Consider the following 16,495-nt stretch of genomic DNA (forward strand, 5'->3'; position numbering starts at 1 on the left):
GAAAGTGCTCGATAATGTTTGATAAACTTGACAAGGAACAGAAAAGAACAGGAAAGCAGTCACAGGAAGAGTGCAAACTTCACAACTCACACACACGCGTGCCACAGCTTCCTTTCCCAGCAGCGAGCCTGAGTTCAGAGAAGGTGAGTGGAGTTAAGATCAGCTGCTCTTAAAAGCTAAGGGAAGGGCTTCCCTGGTGGTCCAGTGGTTAAGACTCTGCACTTCCACTGCAGGGGGCACAGTGGTCGGGGAAGTTCTGCATGCTGCAGGGTGCGGCCAAAAAGAAAAAAAAAAGCTAAGGGAGAGGGATGGTCTGGGAATTCGGGGTTGGTAGATGCAAACTATTACATGTAGAATGGATAAACAACAAGGTCCTACTGTAGAGCACAGGGAACCATATCCAATCTCCTGGGGCAAGCCATAATGGAAAAGAATATTTTAAAAAGAATGTCTATATGTGTAAAACGGAGTCACTTTGCTGTACAGCAGAAATTAACACAATGTTGTAAATCAACTACACTTCCATTTAAAAAAAAAAAAAAAACTAAGAGGCTTTGGGACGCTGGCCTGGGCAAGGGGAAGAGCTGAGTCCCCATCGGGAAGAGCTGGGCTCTGGAAGCCCAGCGGCACAGAACAAATAATCAGAGAACACCCAGAATTCCCAAACCCAGAGTTTTTGCCCACTGGCATAGCTAGAGACTGCGGGAGCCTCAGAAGGGGCTCTGGCGGTGAACTGAGAAATCCATCGCTGTGGACCTGACGCAGCTCCCGGCCGCTCTGTGTCCCTGTGGCTGGCCCTGCTGTTCATGGTTTCCCTTGCCCAACATTCCTGAGTGACTAGCGCTTGACTCGATCCAAAGTGACCTTCAGTAAGCAGCCCCGGCGGGCTTGGGCTGGCTGGAGGAAAGATGGAGCTTCCGGAGCCTTACTGAAGTCTAATAAGACTTTTAAAATATTCCTGGTGGGGGCCGAAGCCTCATCCAGGTACTGTGTCTTCGGAGCTGGTCTCCTGGGCTCCTTGCAAGAAATCTTTTGGCTCCTGAGCCGTGGCAGGGCCACCCAAAAAGCGCTGACAGAGCACACACTCACTCTCAGGGTTGAAAGCAAAGATGCAGGGTGGGAAGGCAGGAACTCTGATAGGCACACCAGGGAGCAGAGGCTGGGAACTGGGCCCACACCAAGGATCTGGGGTACGGGGCTGCTGCATCGCACCTGTAACCGGCCTGCTTTCAGCACCAGAACTGCCCCAGTTGTCTGTATTTTACCTGACACAGCTCCCTCCTGGGATGTCTGAATTTGGGGTTCCACACAGGAGCAACACAACTCTCCCTGCTCAGAATGACGATTACCCTATGTCTCTGTAACGCACCAGCTTACACTACGTTAAAATTCATATTGTAGCTATGCTGCTACAGGCATAGAACTTCTGAAAGGAAACAGAAGAAAAGAGTAGATCGTGGTGTCTGCCTCTGAGGAGGGAGATGGGCAGATCCAGGCTGGGAGGGAGGGCTTTTCTGGGAAAATCTACCTCAGTATCTGGTGGGGATTGTTTCTGAACGGGGGCACGCATCACTTTTCCAGTCACATGTAACAGAATTCAGATATTATACCCTGAACAAGGGAAAAGCAGTACACTCTGCTTTAATCTCTCTACGACATGTGTGGCAGGGTTTGGGTGCAAAAAAAAATAAAGTAAGGTCATAATATTGTGACCTCGGGGTCCTTCCCTGTGTTCCTCCAGTGGGGTGGCTTTCCAGGAGCTTCCATTCCCACTCCATGGCTTAGTCATCTGTATGAGTCTGGACAAATTTGGTGAAGACGAAGAGTCACCACCTCAGTGAGTTATTCCAGGACTGGATGGGAAACTCCACGGAAAGCACATAGCACACGGCAAGACTCCATGAAGACCGTGTAGTCAGTTACATGGAGCTTTAATCTCTGACCTGTCTGCTGACGCAGAGCCTCCTCTGTGAACATGGCTGTGAACGTGGGGAGCGGGTGGCAGTGACCTGCTCTCCTGAGTGGACATTTCCTGGCACTGGAGATGCTGGGAACTGTTGGCAAGTGGACTGTGGAGTTGATAACAGTGACTCACTGGCATCTGGAATGCAGAGCTTTCTGGAACAATTCCCACTAAGGGAGGGTGTGGAGAAGCGGGTCCTGCTCCAGGAGGCTCCTTGTCTGCTGCCCAGGGAGCCCAGGGGCCAAGACGCAGCCACGGGCCGTGCTCAGCGCAGACAGGGAGCTGCCCGGAGCCTGGACACAAGAAATGTGGGACAAAAGAACTGCACTTCCCCACTGAGAACAAACGTGCTCGTGGAAAGTCCGAGTATGAGAAACGAAGCATATGAATCCATTCCCAGGAACTTCTCCAGGCTCTCGGCTTTCTCAGGCCAAAGAAAAGTCAGCTGTTCTAGAAACAGTTGCCCTACCTGATGGGAATAAAATTACAGGCTGTGAGCACAGCATTTCTCAGTCTCTCCTGATATTTTCCCTAAGGTAAGCAGGCCTTGACATTGTACCCGGAGGGAAGTTTCCAGTTCTCTGTTATCTCGGCACTATTCGAGCTCTTGGATTTCATACCCGGTATCTCCAAAGGGGCCCTTGCTACTGATCTCGTTTGGGGTAAAGGGAAAAAGAGAACTTCGGGCAAAGTTTAGGCTCTTTTCTCTTGAATTTCTGCTAAGCTTTACATTGCATTCATTGCCACTCAGATCCAGCCAGAGGGAAACACCTTCTGCACCCAACACCCACCCACGGACGAGTCACCAAAAGCTGAGTGAGAAATAGCAGGAAACTTGCCACAGGAGCGACAGACAGACGCAGACAGAGAGGTACAGGGACAGCAGGACCGAGATGGCGAAAGAGTAACCGACTCGGAGTTTCCAAAGCAAATGCAAGAGACAGGGCTGCTGGCTGCACGGCCAGGGGCCAAAGCTAAGAGCACAGGAGTGAAGCCGGCAGCCCCAGGAGCTGAGGCAGAGGCCAGGCCTCTCCCTGGCCCTCGGCCTCCCCACCTCCCTCTCCGCACGGACCCCAGCACTTGCCTCCTTGTCCCTGTGGGCGGCATCGAGGGAGACAGAGGCATGGCCCCTGTGCTCGGCCTGGCCGCACTCCTGGCAGATGCACTGCCCATCGGGGCAGCAGAAGGCAACCAGGGGGCTGTGGTGGGCTGGGCACACGAGCAGGTCCCGGTCCTTCACGGGCTCTGTCAGCTGGTGGCCGTGCAGCCTGCTGTTCTCCTGGTGCGGCCGCAGGTGCTCCGGGCAGTAGTTCACCATGCAGGTCAGGCAGGACTTCACGGCCCTCACCCTGCTGGCCCCGAGGCAGAAGTCGCACAGGACCTCCGCCTCCGCCTCCGCCCCCGCCCCAGGACGCCCCTGCCAGGCAGAGCCATGGCTCTGTCCCCAGCTCTCCCCCGGGGAGCTCCCCGGGGCGGCTGCGTCCTTTTCTTCTGCTGGGCTGGCCGACCCACGGTCTGGGCTGCGAGTGGCCGGAGGGTGAGCGGGAACCCGGGGCAGCGGCCCTGGAGCCGTCAGATCAAACTCAGCCATGTGGAAGTTCTGCGCCAGAGCTGGGCTTCCTCCACTCCTGGGCCCAGAATCCTGCGCCCCAGTCAGATGCGAGCACCACGCCCAGCTGACTGCAGCTGCCTCAGGGTTTTAACTGTTTCCTCCCCACAGAGGAAGCTCAGTCGGTCGTCCTCACCCTGCTCGGCTTAGAGGACGGCCAGCTGCAGTGGTCCCCAGGCTCAGGGAGACCCAGGCTGTCTCCCCACAGGCTCCGACCCGTCCTCCAGCCCAGACCCGAAACTGCTATTCTTCTGTGAATCATTCGCCCCCCATAATCTCAGCCAAGCTGGGGGATCGGTCTGGAAAGGACTGGAGATTCCTGAGCTCTGCAGTCAAAGCCGACGTTGCTTTACGTGGCTTGACAGGTTCGAGTTTTTGTTTTCAGTTTTTCTCTATTTATTTTTTTTGGCTGCACTGCGTGGCATGGGGGACCTTAGTTCCCTGACCAGGGATCCAACCTGCGCCCCCTGCATTGGAAGCATGGAATCTTAACCAATGCACCACCAGGGAAGTCCCCTGTTTTCAATTTTTAAAGGGACCCAGAATGTAAGGACTTTAGCAATAGGGCAGCCCTCATCCCTTCCCACCTCGTAGAATTGGACGTGAAACAGCTGGGAAGAGGATCTGTGTCTCTGACCCTGACCTTTTCCATATGACCTTCTGGCACATTCCAGGAGATGGACTTCTCTCGGAGGGGGATTCAGTGGCGATCAGGAGGCTCAGGAAGAACGTGCCTCCTTCCACATAAAGCTCTAAGCAGACAGCCCTCCCGGGCTGCACAACCTGCCCAGTGGCTCCTAGAGAGGGGCGGGCGCTTTATCTACTTACTAAGGTTTTCCTAGACGAGGTGTATGGGTTTGCTCCCAGTGCCATAACAAAGTACCACAGACTGGCTGGTTTAAACAACAGAAATTTACCTTCTCCCAGTTCTGGAGGCTGGAAGTCCAAGATCAAGGTGTTGGCAGGGTTGGTCTCTCTTGAGGGCTCTCTCCTTGGCGTGTAGACAGCCGTCTTCTCCTTGTATCTTTACATGCTCTCCCCTCTGTACACATCTGTGTCCTAATCTCCTCTTTTTATAAGGACAGCAGTCAGATTTGGAGTAGGGCCCAACCTCATGACCTCATCCTACCTTAATGACCTCTTGAAAAGCCCAGTCTCGACATACAGTCACATTCTGAGGTACTGGGGGTTATGAAACCGAACGGGGCCCCGTGGGGCTCCCAGACATGGAGGGCTTTTCCTTTTGTCCCGCATTTATTGTAGGCAAGACTCCAGCCTCCATGACCTTCCCTGAGATCCAAAGGGCAGATTCCCTTTGAACAGTTGCTCATCAAGGGAGAAGCAGTCAAAAAACCACCTGAGGCAAGATTCAAGGGACCAGAGAACCTCATCAAGATTAGGAGATCCGGGCTTCCCCGGTGGCGCAGTGGTTGAGAGTCCGCCTGCCGATGCAGGGGACACGGGTTCGTGCCCCGGTCCGGGAAGATCCCACATGCCGCGGAGCGGCTGGGCCCGTGAGCCATGGCCACTGAGCCTGCGCGTCTGGAGCCTGTGCTCCGCAACGGGAGAGGCCACGACAGTGAGAGGCCCGCGTACCGCAAAAAAAAAAAAAAAAAATTAGGAGACCCACCTGAGACCTGGCACACACCCTAATCTTGTCAGCGATCTCACCTCTGAACCACTGTTCTAAAACCCCTCATCAGATCCTCCTGAGTTGGGACACATAGTTCTTTGAGGCAGGCACTGGCTGTGGCCCCTTTTGCCTGGCAAAGCAATAAAGCTATTCTTTTCTTTCTACTTCACCCAAAACTCCGAGATTCAATTCGGCACCAGTACAGGGAAGCTGAGCTTTCGGCATCAGTTAGGACTTCAACATACGATGCGGGGTTTTGGCGGGGGGCAGGTAGTTCACAATTCAGCCCATAACAGACGCCAGGGGATAAGGTGGGAAGCATCTAGCTCCTCAGAAGAAAGGTGCTCCTGGGCACCACCACTGGGTGGGGACGCCCCGTGGGCACCAAGGAACCCAGGACTATTCCAGGGTACCTGGCCCCCAATATTTGTACCCTAGAGCAGCAGTCCCCAACCTTTTTGGCACCAGGGACTGGTTTCACGGAAGACAATTTTTCCACGGACCGGGGTCGGGGGAATGTTTCGGGATGAGTCAAGCGCATTACCTTTACTGTGCACTTTATTTCTATCATCATTACATTGTAATGTATAATGAAACAATCATACAACCCACCACAATGCTGACAGGAGGCGGAGCTCAGGCAGTAATGCAAGCGATGGGGAGCGGCTGTAAATACAGGCGAAGCTCCGCTCTCTCTCCCCCCACTCACCTCCTGCTGTGCAGCCTGGCTCCTAACAGGCCACCGACCACTACTGGTCCGTGGCCCAGGGATTGGGGACCCCTGTCCTGGACAGGTTCTCCAGCTCCCCCGCAGGATTTCTTCATATACACTCAAGTGGATTTGGAAAACTAATGGAACAGAGAGAGAATGGGGTGGGGGCCGGTGCAGCTCGCCCCTGAGATTAGGGTTGGGGTGGGTCCAAGCCATCGCACTCCCCCATGGCTCTCCACCCCGTGTGATTCGGTGGGATCTGGATTAAAGCACGTAAACCAAGGGGCAGTTCTTGTCACTGACCGAGAATTCCTGCTTGGTGTTGGAGGGCGTGGAAGACAGTAAAAATCTATGTCAGATGCAGCTCTGTTGATGGTCAACATGCACAGAGCATGCATGTCATGATGGCCTAGATGCGGCCCTTTTCAGCAGTACGAATTTTCCTGAGTATCCCTGACCTGACTGTCCTCTTCCACTGCTGAAGATACCCCAGAAGAGGTTCCCAGAGGTTCCCCTGCATTTCATTTCATGGTTTTAAATCTCTGGCCAGGAGGGAAAGGAGCTGGCTTCTCGCAGCCCAGAACATTCCCGGAGTTTTCTCCAACATTAACGAATAGGGCTGCTTTCTTTTCTGTACCTTTCTCTGAATGACTTGGTTCTGGAAGCTGAACTGGTCCACCCCACATGCCACAGAGCCTCTGATATTTCTGGGGAGGGGGGGCGGTGGCTGCCCATTCTGACCTGTTCCACAACCTCAGGCGCCAATCAGGGGGCACTGAGCCAGGCTCTCTCTTATCCCCCCGCCCCTTCTCTCCTGCTGACCCCGGAGGGCAGCCCACAGCTTTGCTCAGCCCGTCCTGGTGCCCCATCGGAGCTCCAAGCCACCAGACATTCTGCAGCAGCTTGGAAAACAGGAAACCTGAATTTTCAGTCCCAGCCTGAACTGGGAAAATCATTTGTCCTCTCTCGACCCCAGCTTCCTCATCTATGAAGTGAGCAGGTTGGCCGAAGCCAGGGCCGGGAAACAGATTCCCGGTGCGGCTCTCGTGGAAACTGTGCTGTGTCTGAGATTCACCTGAGCTTGTGGGGAAAGGGCGCTGTGGCTAAGCTGTGACATCTGCCCAGACTTGGGCCTGAGAGCACTGACCCTGTGGCGGCCTCTGGCCCTCCCAGGACCACAGAATCCACCCCAATTTCTAAATCCCCTCCCCGGCCCGGCCTGACACAGCACCTTCCGGACGGCCTCCAGGAGCTGCAGGGCACCTCACCACACCCAGGCCTCCTGGGTCAACACTCCCGCACCGGAAGTCGGAGCTAATGCCCACGTATCTCCTGGACCCTAATTCCCTACTGACCCAGTGCTCACAGTCACCACCCCACCCCCGCTGCGCCCTGAGCACCCCAACATCCTCAGCCTCTTCTTAGACAGTCCCCTGCCTCCCTGCCTTAACCGAAGCTCGGCTTTCGCCAAAGACGCTGTTTCTCCTGCCGCCTCTCAGCTGGTGCTATCCTTCTCCCCCACACCGCCCCCCGCCAACATATCTCAGAGCTGAGGTGGGGGTCCTCCTGACCCCCCGTCACAATGTCCAGACCACCTCCCGGCCCTTTCATCACACCTGCTCCCCGGGCGTCAGATGGCCCTGCAATTCCGCCCTCTCCTGTCCTCCAGGCCAGCCTCCGATCACTCAACCTCACGTGAAATGAGTGTCTCTCTCTCTCTTCGGCACAAAACAAGTTTTGTCATTACAAATTTTGTAATTTCCTTCTTTCCTGAATCAAACCTGCCACCAGGGATGTTAGGGCCAACATCCTATGTGTTGTGGCTTGGTATTCCTTCCCAGAATTGAGGGAGGTTTCCCTGCTCAGAATTTTGAAACTCAAACTCTACCAAGCCATGTGGTAGGAAATCGATCGGCAGGTAGGTCATCATTAATCTTTCATCCGGTTGACTCTGTGATGAATAATCCCACAAACTGACAAACTCCCTTGGAGTCACATGAACGATGGCCGCCAACAGATGCCCTCCCAGTTTACGGGTTTAAGGCCATCACCCTGAGGGGTCTGGAAGAATTCAAGAAGAGCATTCTCAACCCAAAGACTCTATCGGGCAGTTTCAGACTAAGGAAGCCCCGCAGCCTCTCTCCTAAGGAAACGGCTTCGAAAATCTCTCTGGACATTTTCCATCTGTGTCTGCCAAGCTGTGATTCACAAACCTAGCTAATATTTGTCCGTCAGAAATTAAGAGAAAGCAGGCAATCAGACTGAGAAGAATAAGAATAACATAATAAACAAGTCACAGATCTGACTCTGGCTGATTTCAAGGGATGATACTTGATGAAGAGTATGTCCTTCCCCCTTCTCTGGAATTGAAAGTCTTATCTTTTATGAAACGATGGTGATAACAGTGAGGTGGAAGAGTTACCTGGAAGAGTTACATTTAAATCAGTCCTCCAAATTCACTGTGCAGTTTTTCTGGTAAAATCCCCAAATCAGAGAACCACAGAGCTAGAAGCTGCATCATCACTCTTCCAGAAACCAGCCCAGACTTTTCCTGATTCACCTTGAGGGGGGTGGGCCCAATAGACTTTCTGGCCTGGGGTTGCCATCAGCAAACTGGTCCCCAGCCCTGCTTTTTTCCTAAAATGAGAAGCCAGCCTCTTAGATCGTTTTTGGTAATTCTACTGCAAAACAAGAGAACAAACTGCAGGAGAGGAGAACAGACTCAAAGGATCTTTGCTCCTAGTCTCAGAGCACAACAGTTGTGACCACCTAAACCCCTTCTCAGGTCCTCCCTCAAGCCTCCTGTCTCTTTGTCAGGCAGCGACTGGCCCACTAAGGAAGGCAGGGCTGTCCCAGGGTGTTCCATATGCCTGCTCTTCACAAAGACGGGGGCACACATGTTGGTTCAGCAAACAAGATTGTGAGCCTGCATAGGGTCTGCCTTGCCTGTGAGCACCTAACACAGCGCCTGCAGGACTCCTGATGATGGGTGGAGAAAACTGGCCTACAGACCACCTGCAACTAAGGAAGCACACGGGGTCATTTCCTGCCAAGGCCACAGAAGGTCTGGCCCGGGGCTGTTCCCAGCTCACTCTTGTTTGCCGACCAGGTGTGGCCATGGTGCACCCTTGAGCAGCAATCCTCCAGTCACCCAGGCTCTCAGGGCCAGAATTAGCAGCTGGACCTCCCAGGAACCCCTGCAGGAGCATTCAATGTCCTAGAAACGAAGAGCCCAGAACCCGGACCACACTCTGCAATCATTCCTCATAAATTCCAGACCCAAAGACATGACGTTTTATGTGGCACATGGTTAGCACATTCCTCGAACTCTGAGAGCTGTGTATGAGAAAACCCAAAGTAACTACACAAAGTAAACTCTAGTCACCTATACGGCTTAGGCTTAAAATGGCAAAACAACCTATTCCGACCAAATGAGCAAATCTTTTAAAACGCACAACAAATGCTCTCTCTTTCCCTGGGGATGGAAGATGGGTTCCAAGTCTAGCTCACCCCTGAGGTCCTAGGACAGCTGTTGCTTTGGTACCACTGTTGTTTGGCCAGTTTTCTGGACCTGGGACAGCTGCGTACCCCCAACCAGTCAGAATGGGCACCTCAGATGGAAAGATGCAGAAAATGACCCCAAAGCCCCTGTATTTCCCTGTGCTGTACAATATATCCTTGTTGCTTATCTATTTTATACATAGTAGTTTGTACATCTTAATCTCCTACCCCTGTCTTGCCTATTTCCCCTCCCCTCTCCCCACTGGTAACCACTAGTCTGTTCTCTATATCTGTGAGTCTGTTTCTGTTTTGTTATATTCATTCCTTTGTTTCATTTTTTAGATTCCACATATAAGTAATAACATAGAATATTTGTCTTTGTCTGATTTATTTCGCTTAGCATAATACTCTCTAGATCCATCCATGTTGCTGCAAATGACAAAATTTCATTCTTTTTTATGGCTGAGTAGTATTCCATTGTATATATGTACCATATCTTCCTTATCCATTCGTCTGTTGAAAGGCACTTGGGTTGCTTCCATTATCTTGGCTATTGTAAATAATGCTGCCATGAACATTGGGTGCATATATCTTTTCAAATTAGTGTTTTCACTTTCTTTGGATATATACCTAGGAGTGGAATTGCTGGATCATATGGTAGTTCTACTTTTAGTTTTTTGAGAACACTCCATACTGTTTTCCACAATGACTGTACCACTTTACATTCCCACCAACATTGTACAAGGGTTCTGTTTTCTTCACACCCTCTCCAACATTTGTTATTTGTGTTATTTTTGATGATGGCCATTCTGACAGGTGTGAGGTGATATCTCATTGTGGTTTTGATTTATATTTCCCTGATGATTAGTGGCATTAAGCATCTTTTCATGTGCCTGTTGCCCATCTGCATGTCCTCTTTGGAAAAATGTCTATTCAGGTCTTCTGTCCATTTTTTTATTGGGTTGTTTGGGGTTTTTTGCTGTTGAGTTCTATGAGCTGTTTATATATTTTGGTTATTAACCCCTTATCGGTTATATCATTTGCAAATATTTTCTCCCATCCTGTAGGTTGTCTTTGCATGTTGTCAATGGTTTCCTTTGCTATACAGAAGCTTTAAAGCTTCATTAGGTACCATTTATTTTTGTTTTTATTTCTTTTGCCTTAGGAGACATATCCAAAAATATACTGTTACAATTTATGTCAAAGAGTGTTCTGCCTAGCAACAAGGGACATGATGGACCCAGGGCAAGCAGCAACCACCCTGGCATCAAGGGACAAATATTTTCATCATCAATATTTTCTGTCAAAATACTTGCCATCAAAAGAGGAAAATGACAGAGGAAATTTTCACATATTGAAGTATGGGGAAGTCTTTCTGGCTTACACATGATTTAACTTAAACTTTACGCTACCCAGAACAGTCTGCTTTGTGGCCTGTCACACACACACTGCACATCTGTTTTAGCCATGGAAGAAAAGAATGTATTTAAAAAATCAAAATGCAGTAACTGTGGTGCAGGCATCTCTACATGTGGAGTTAGATGAAGCCCAGAGGAGTGTGCTGGTGATAGCACTGACACCAGTATAAATGCTGAGGGCCCTCATGCACCAACTGGGTGAGTCGCACAACAGCCCTGAGACAGCGGCCACTACTATTCCTATTTAGCAGATGAGGAAACTACGTTTTCTGGGCTTAGATAACCTGCCCAAGACCCTTGGTTCTGAACCAGCTGGATTTGAACCCAAGAGGCTGATTCAGAACCCATGACACTGCAAGGGAGCAAAAGTAGACCCTAAAATGTGTCTCTTAGGCATGAGGACTAATTTAGGCTGATTATTTTTAAGAAACAGAAGACTCAAGAAGTCTTTCTGTTTACCTCCCCTGAACAGCCTAAAAGAATGTAGAGCAAGGACCCATTCCAGTAAGTGAGCTATCCCCATAGATATAGATAGTATGAACTGAGTGGCAGACAGGGAGGAACCCAGCCAAGTCTGTTTGTTAAAATTCTTCTCCGAGTCCCATTGTCTCTGCTGGCCCAGCAAACACTTGTTTTCCAAACATTCGCTTTTCCATCTTCATGTGAATTGCATTCCTCCCCTTTGACATCCCAAACCACTACCCCCAACATCCTCTTTTGTCTTTAGCTGAAGATGGTATTTAAGGTGAGAGTTTCAGCCATTTTGGTGAGTTACTCATTTTTCCTGGGTCTTTCCCATGTACACGTTATTAAACTTTCATTTAATTTCCTCCTATTGATCTGTTTCATGTCACTTTAATTCTCAGACCAGCCAGAAGAACCTAGAAGGGTAGAGGGAAATGTTTTCCTCCCCCAACAATGCTAAGGAGGACATGTTTACAGTTTCTATTACAATGTGCATTACCACACTGCATTGTGTTAACTCTCCTCCAGCAATCTTGGAATGGGCTCTTTAGTTATTTACTTATTTTTTAATAATAAAAAAGGACTACTGACCTAGATCCCTGAACAAAGAGAGGAAAAACCACAGACCTTCCCCACCTCCCACCCCAGGGATTGTCTGTGGCTGGGTCTGAGGACAAAAGGTCTGTATACATAATATACTCTCTTCCTCACCAAAGCCCCCTCCCTGCAGGAAGATGCTGTGTCTCAGGAGCTATAGAAGCTGCATCCTTACTTGTACTTTGCCACAGCCCACACACACTTGCTCAAATGGTTTCAATTTCCACCTCACTGTTGCAAACCAGAAGTTGAAGAACGCTCTGAATTTCTGTACCCCTGACTGGGTGGAGGAAGCATAACATCTGTATCTCTGGATTTCCAGGGATGAGGGGGTCGCCCTGATCCAAAGCCTGGTGCACAGACTCAGGAACTAAATAAAACACCAAGAGTAGGAGCTATTACCTCCATGGGAATGAAATAACTGCTGTCTTGCCACGAATATTTTAGTAGGAAAGAAACAAGCTTATTAAACAGGAGATGTGTCTGTATATGTTGGGGGAATCCAAATATAGTCAGAAAGGGAACCTGGATTAGAAGCGTTAGGTGGTCAGAGCCCTGATCCTAGCACCTGCCAGCTGTGTGACCTTGGTAAGTAGCTTAACCTCTCTGAATCTCCATTTCCTCATCCAACAAATGGGGATGCAATATCTGCTCCAACTAATTTATAGTGTGGTTTGTGAAAAAATGGAAGTGAAGCCATCATATAATGCAAGTGAATCTGTATACTAATGATATTATGGTCACAAACACACCAGGATTTAATGAGCAGAAGACTCCTTCAAATGAATTCTCTTAAGCTGTGAGACAAGGAACAGGCTAAGGATGACCCTCCTCTCTCTAAAAGTTATGAAGCCCTAATTTCCCCCAGTCACAGAAGCCTGTGAATATGAAGAGGGTCACATTTATAGTCACCATGCATGTTTCCTTGCTCCTTCCCCTGTAGACTAAGGCCAGGGTCCCAGACCCGTACAACCCCTCCTCCCAGTGTTTCTGGGGGTCCCCGGGGGCACCACTGTCCACTGGGTACCTTCTTCTCCCACCATTGCTGCCTCTGATGCTCTAGAGTCCAAAGGGGCCCAGGGTTGCCCAGGGATTTGTAACATGTTTGTTTGTTTGCTGGTTTTGGCTGTACCGGGTCTTAGTTGCGGCACACGGGATTTTTAGTTGTGGCATGTGGACTTCTTAGTTGTGGCATGCATGCGGTATCTAGTTCCCCAACCAGGGATTGAACCCAGGCCCCCTGCAATGGGAGCACTCACCAGACCACCAGGGATGGAACCCGGGCCCCCTGCATTGGGAGCGCCCGCTGGACCACCAGGGATGGAACCCGGGCCCCTTGCACTGGGAGCACCCGCTGGACCACCAGGGAGGTCCCGTAACATGTTTTGTCAGAGGCGTCCCAAACCCAGGGTCCCTCCCATCTTCCTGAAACTGCTCATCCTCTCTTTGCTCAGAGCCCCTTTTCTCCCTGAAACTCCATGATCCCACAGAGGCTAGCTGTGGACATATTCTGCCCTCCTCAGGACCACCTTCCGCTCTGACCCTGAAGCTGTGCACAGCCAAACCCACCATAGTCGACCCCTTCCCTTGGGACAGGCGCTCTGCTGGGACCCTCCTTGGCCTCTCGTACGGAGACCCCTTGGGGGGCTGCCCCACGAGTTTACCAGAGAGGCCCAGACTTTCTGAATCCCACATTCTAGCTTCACTCTAAATCACCAGAACATGGCTTTTTATTTTTTTTCTTCCGCAGCTTGGAAAAAAGGACTCCCCAGCACCCAGGGGGCTCCAGGGATAGACTCTGTTCATCTACGCCGAGCCTGGTCATTCCATCCCACTGGCCTATGCTGACTGCTCCAGGGATGGGGATGTCCATGCAAATTTAGGCCAAAGATATCTGAGAAGTTTGCTGGGGTTTTCCTGGCTCCTAAGAGATACTTGGGAAACTGGCCTCTTTCCCTCTGGAAATGGACTAAGAAGCGTTGTTCCTGGCAACCATCCTAGGTACGAAGGGACCAGCTTAGGATGGTACCCTCACTGCACACAGCAAAGCAGAGAGACTAAGAGGACCTCGTCCTTGGCACCATCAAGCTGCAGAATCAAACTGATCCACTTTCTAAGCATCTCGTTATGATTTTTAAATGTTTGGATTGGTCAGCAAATAGCCTGAAACATCTGATCTGACGGAGGAATACTTTCAAAAACATGTGCCCTGAAACCGGCTTGAATTTTTTTTTTTTTTTCTTTGCGGCCCTCTCACTGTTGTGGCCTCTCCCGTTGTGGAGCACAGGCCCCGGACGCGCAGGCTCAGAGGCCATGGCTCACGGGCCCAGCCGCTCCGCGGCATGTGGGATCTTCCCGGACCGGGACACGAACCCGCGTCCCCTGCATCGGCAGGCGGACTCTCAACCACTGCGCCACCAGGGAAGCCCCCGGCTTGAATTCTTTTGCCGCAAGAACTTTAAGTCAAGTGTACCTCCAGGTGCTACTGGCCTTTTCTCAGGGAGGAATGGACATTGCCAGGAAACCTCAACCACAAAGCTCATCACAACACCCTTGGAGCTACGTGAGATGGTCTCCTCAGCACGCAGGAGCCCTTTCACTTTACAGGCATAATTTCTACTGGTGGCAGTCACCGGACGCTGCTCCCCACCCCCTGTCGCAGCATGGCATTTGACGCTTCCTGCCTTCCTCGCCCATCCTTAACTCTTGGTACTCCTTTCGGGGTATAATGGCGGGCTCAGGCTGCCTGTGTGATGTGGCCACCCGAGGCGGCTCCTGCACCCTCGTCTTGGCCGGGAAACTGGCAACTCCTGCAGCTCTGCAGTGCGTGCTCTGGAATCAGGTCATCTGGGTTCAAACCTTCAGGGGTGACCTTGGACACGTCCTTACCTCCTCCAAGTTTCCCCAGATGGAAATGATAACAGCACGCAGCCTCCAGGATGCTGAGAACATTAGATTATACGGTGCATGTCGCGTACAGCCTCCCTTTTCAGCAGGCCAGCATCCTCAGGGGTCATTCCCACGTGGGGATTTAGCAGAAGGGAAGTGGTGGCTGAGAATGCTCCCACCAGCCTCCGAGCCGCTCAGAGGCCACTTCTCCCTCCTCCAGACCCGGTCCTGCCCTCTCAGCCCCACACTCTCTCCTCTGGCTTCTTCTCTGACAGACTCTTAAAGAAACTCTGAGTCCTAGATTTGAGGTAAGGGATCATTTCTGCCTCAAGATCCCACCCACTTCCCTCCAAACATCACCCCTCAAGTACCAGCTCAGGTGCTGCCCCCTTCATAAATAAATATTGGTTTTCCCATTGCCTCACTGCCCCTAGAGCTTCTCATCTATTCGAAAAAGACAGCATTTGGCAGATTACATAACACATACAGTAGGTGCCTAATAAATACCTGTTAAAGTGAATCCTCCTGAGACCTGGCTGTGAGAGGCCAGGCCCAGAGTCAGCTGTGAGCTCAGGTACGGCTGCCCCAAAACCAGGTCTCTATTTGTACTGATTCCGGCCCAGTTTTCATAAGCGTCCCAGGTTCCATACCATGACCTTGTTAGGGTTTCCTTGAACTTCCTGGTTCAGACTCACCTATGTCTCGTCCACTATTTACAGACATTGCACACATGCTGCTTTGAATCCTTCGGTTTCTGGTCCTCCAATTTCATCTTTCACACAATCAGGCCCTCAGACCACGTCCATGTGACCCCCAATCACAGAGCATTTCCACGACAAGGCTGTGTTCTTCCTGAGCCCGGCAGCAGGACTGTCTCTGAAATCCCAGCCACTGCCACCACCAGCACCAGCACCACCGCTGACCGCTCACATGCTGAGTGGCGGATACATGTTACAACATCTCTGTGAGAGCGGGTTTATACATGAGATTGGGTAGCCACACATCTCACATATGATGGAGCTGGGATTTAAATGCACGTTGGTCACTCCAAAGCCAGGAGAAGCCCCAGCTGGTCCTCAGGAGGGGCAGAGTTGCTCTGAGGTACCTTTCATCTCCGCGGACAGGGAGGTGGTCCCTTACCAGCAGATTTGGGGAAGCTTCTTCTGACTTGGCTGGTAGTGGAGAAGTGGGCTGCCCATGCTTGAGCTCTGTCTGTTCTTCAGCTGAATCTTCTCAGGAGGCCCTCCTCCCCAAGAGAGGAGGAAACAGGCACATTGTCTCCTGAAACAGCTTTACCTCATTTCAATTCTTTCCCAAACACCAAAGTGCCCTCCAGTGAAAAGGGTCTCCATGTGTCTCCCCCACCCCAGGATGGGTTCATTCATCCATCCATATCCAGGCTGCACCCATCACACGCTTGTTGTGAGATCCTGTGCAGGTCACAAAACACATACAGGCTATGCCACAGGCCCTGCCCACAAAGGGCACAGTTGGCCAGTCCTACCTTCACAAAATCTCTGGAATTCCACCTTGACTTAGCTGAGAGCTCTGCTTTTTGTGCTGCGGCAGCCACCTTGCAGTCGTGAGGACCAAGGCAAGGGCCAAGCCAGTAGTTGAGGAAGATGCAACAGGTAGATGGGAAGAGCTTCGGTGACACTGCTGAGCTGTTCAAAACTGCTTGTTTTCAGGCTTCAAGTCATATGAGATA

At 51.1% G+C, this 16,495-nt stretch overlaps 1 protein-coding gene across 1 annotated transcript in view; it reads right to left on the minus strand.

Moving 5' to 3' along the window:
- LOC101275829 (F-box/WD repeat-containing protein 10) overlaps positions 1–3,987 on the minus strand; it is a 60,934-nt gene extending 56,947 nt beyond the window's left edge. The window contains exon 1 of the mRNA XM_033422602.2: positions 3,048–3,987. Within this exon, the coding sequence (XP_033278493.2) occupies positions 3,048–3,554 (507 nt within the window). The 5' untranslated portion in view covers positions 3,555–3,987. The remainder of the gene's footprint in view (positions 1–3,047) is intronic.
- Positions 3,988–16,495: the final 12,508 nt, after the last annotated feature.

The sequence above is a fragment of the Orcinus orca genome, chromosome 19, assembly GCF_937001465.1.
Source record: "Orcinus orca chromosome 19, mOrcOrc1.1, whole genome shotgun sequence".
In the NCBI taxonomy this organism is placed as follows: domain Eukaryota; kingdom Metazoa; phylum Chordata; class Mammalia; order Artiodactyla; family Delphinidae; genus Orcinus; species Orcinus orca.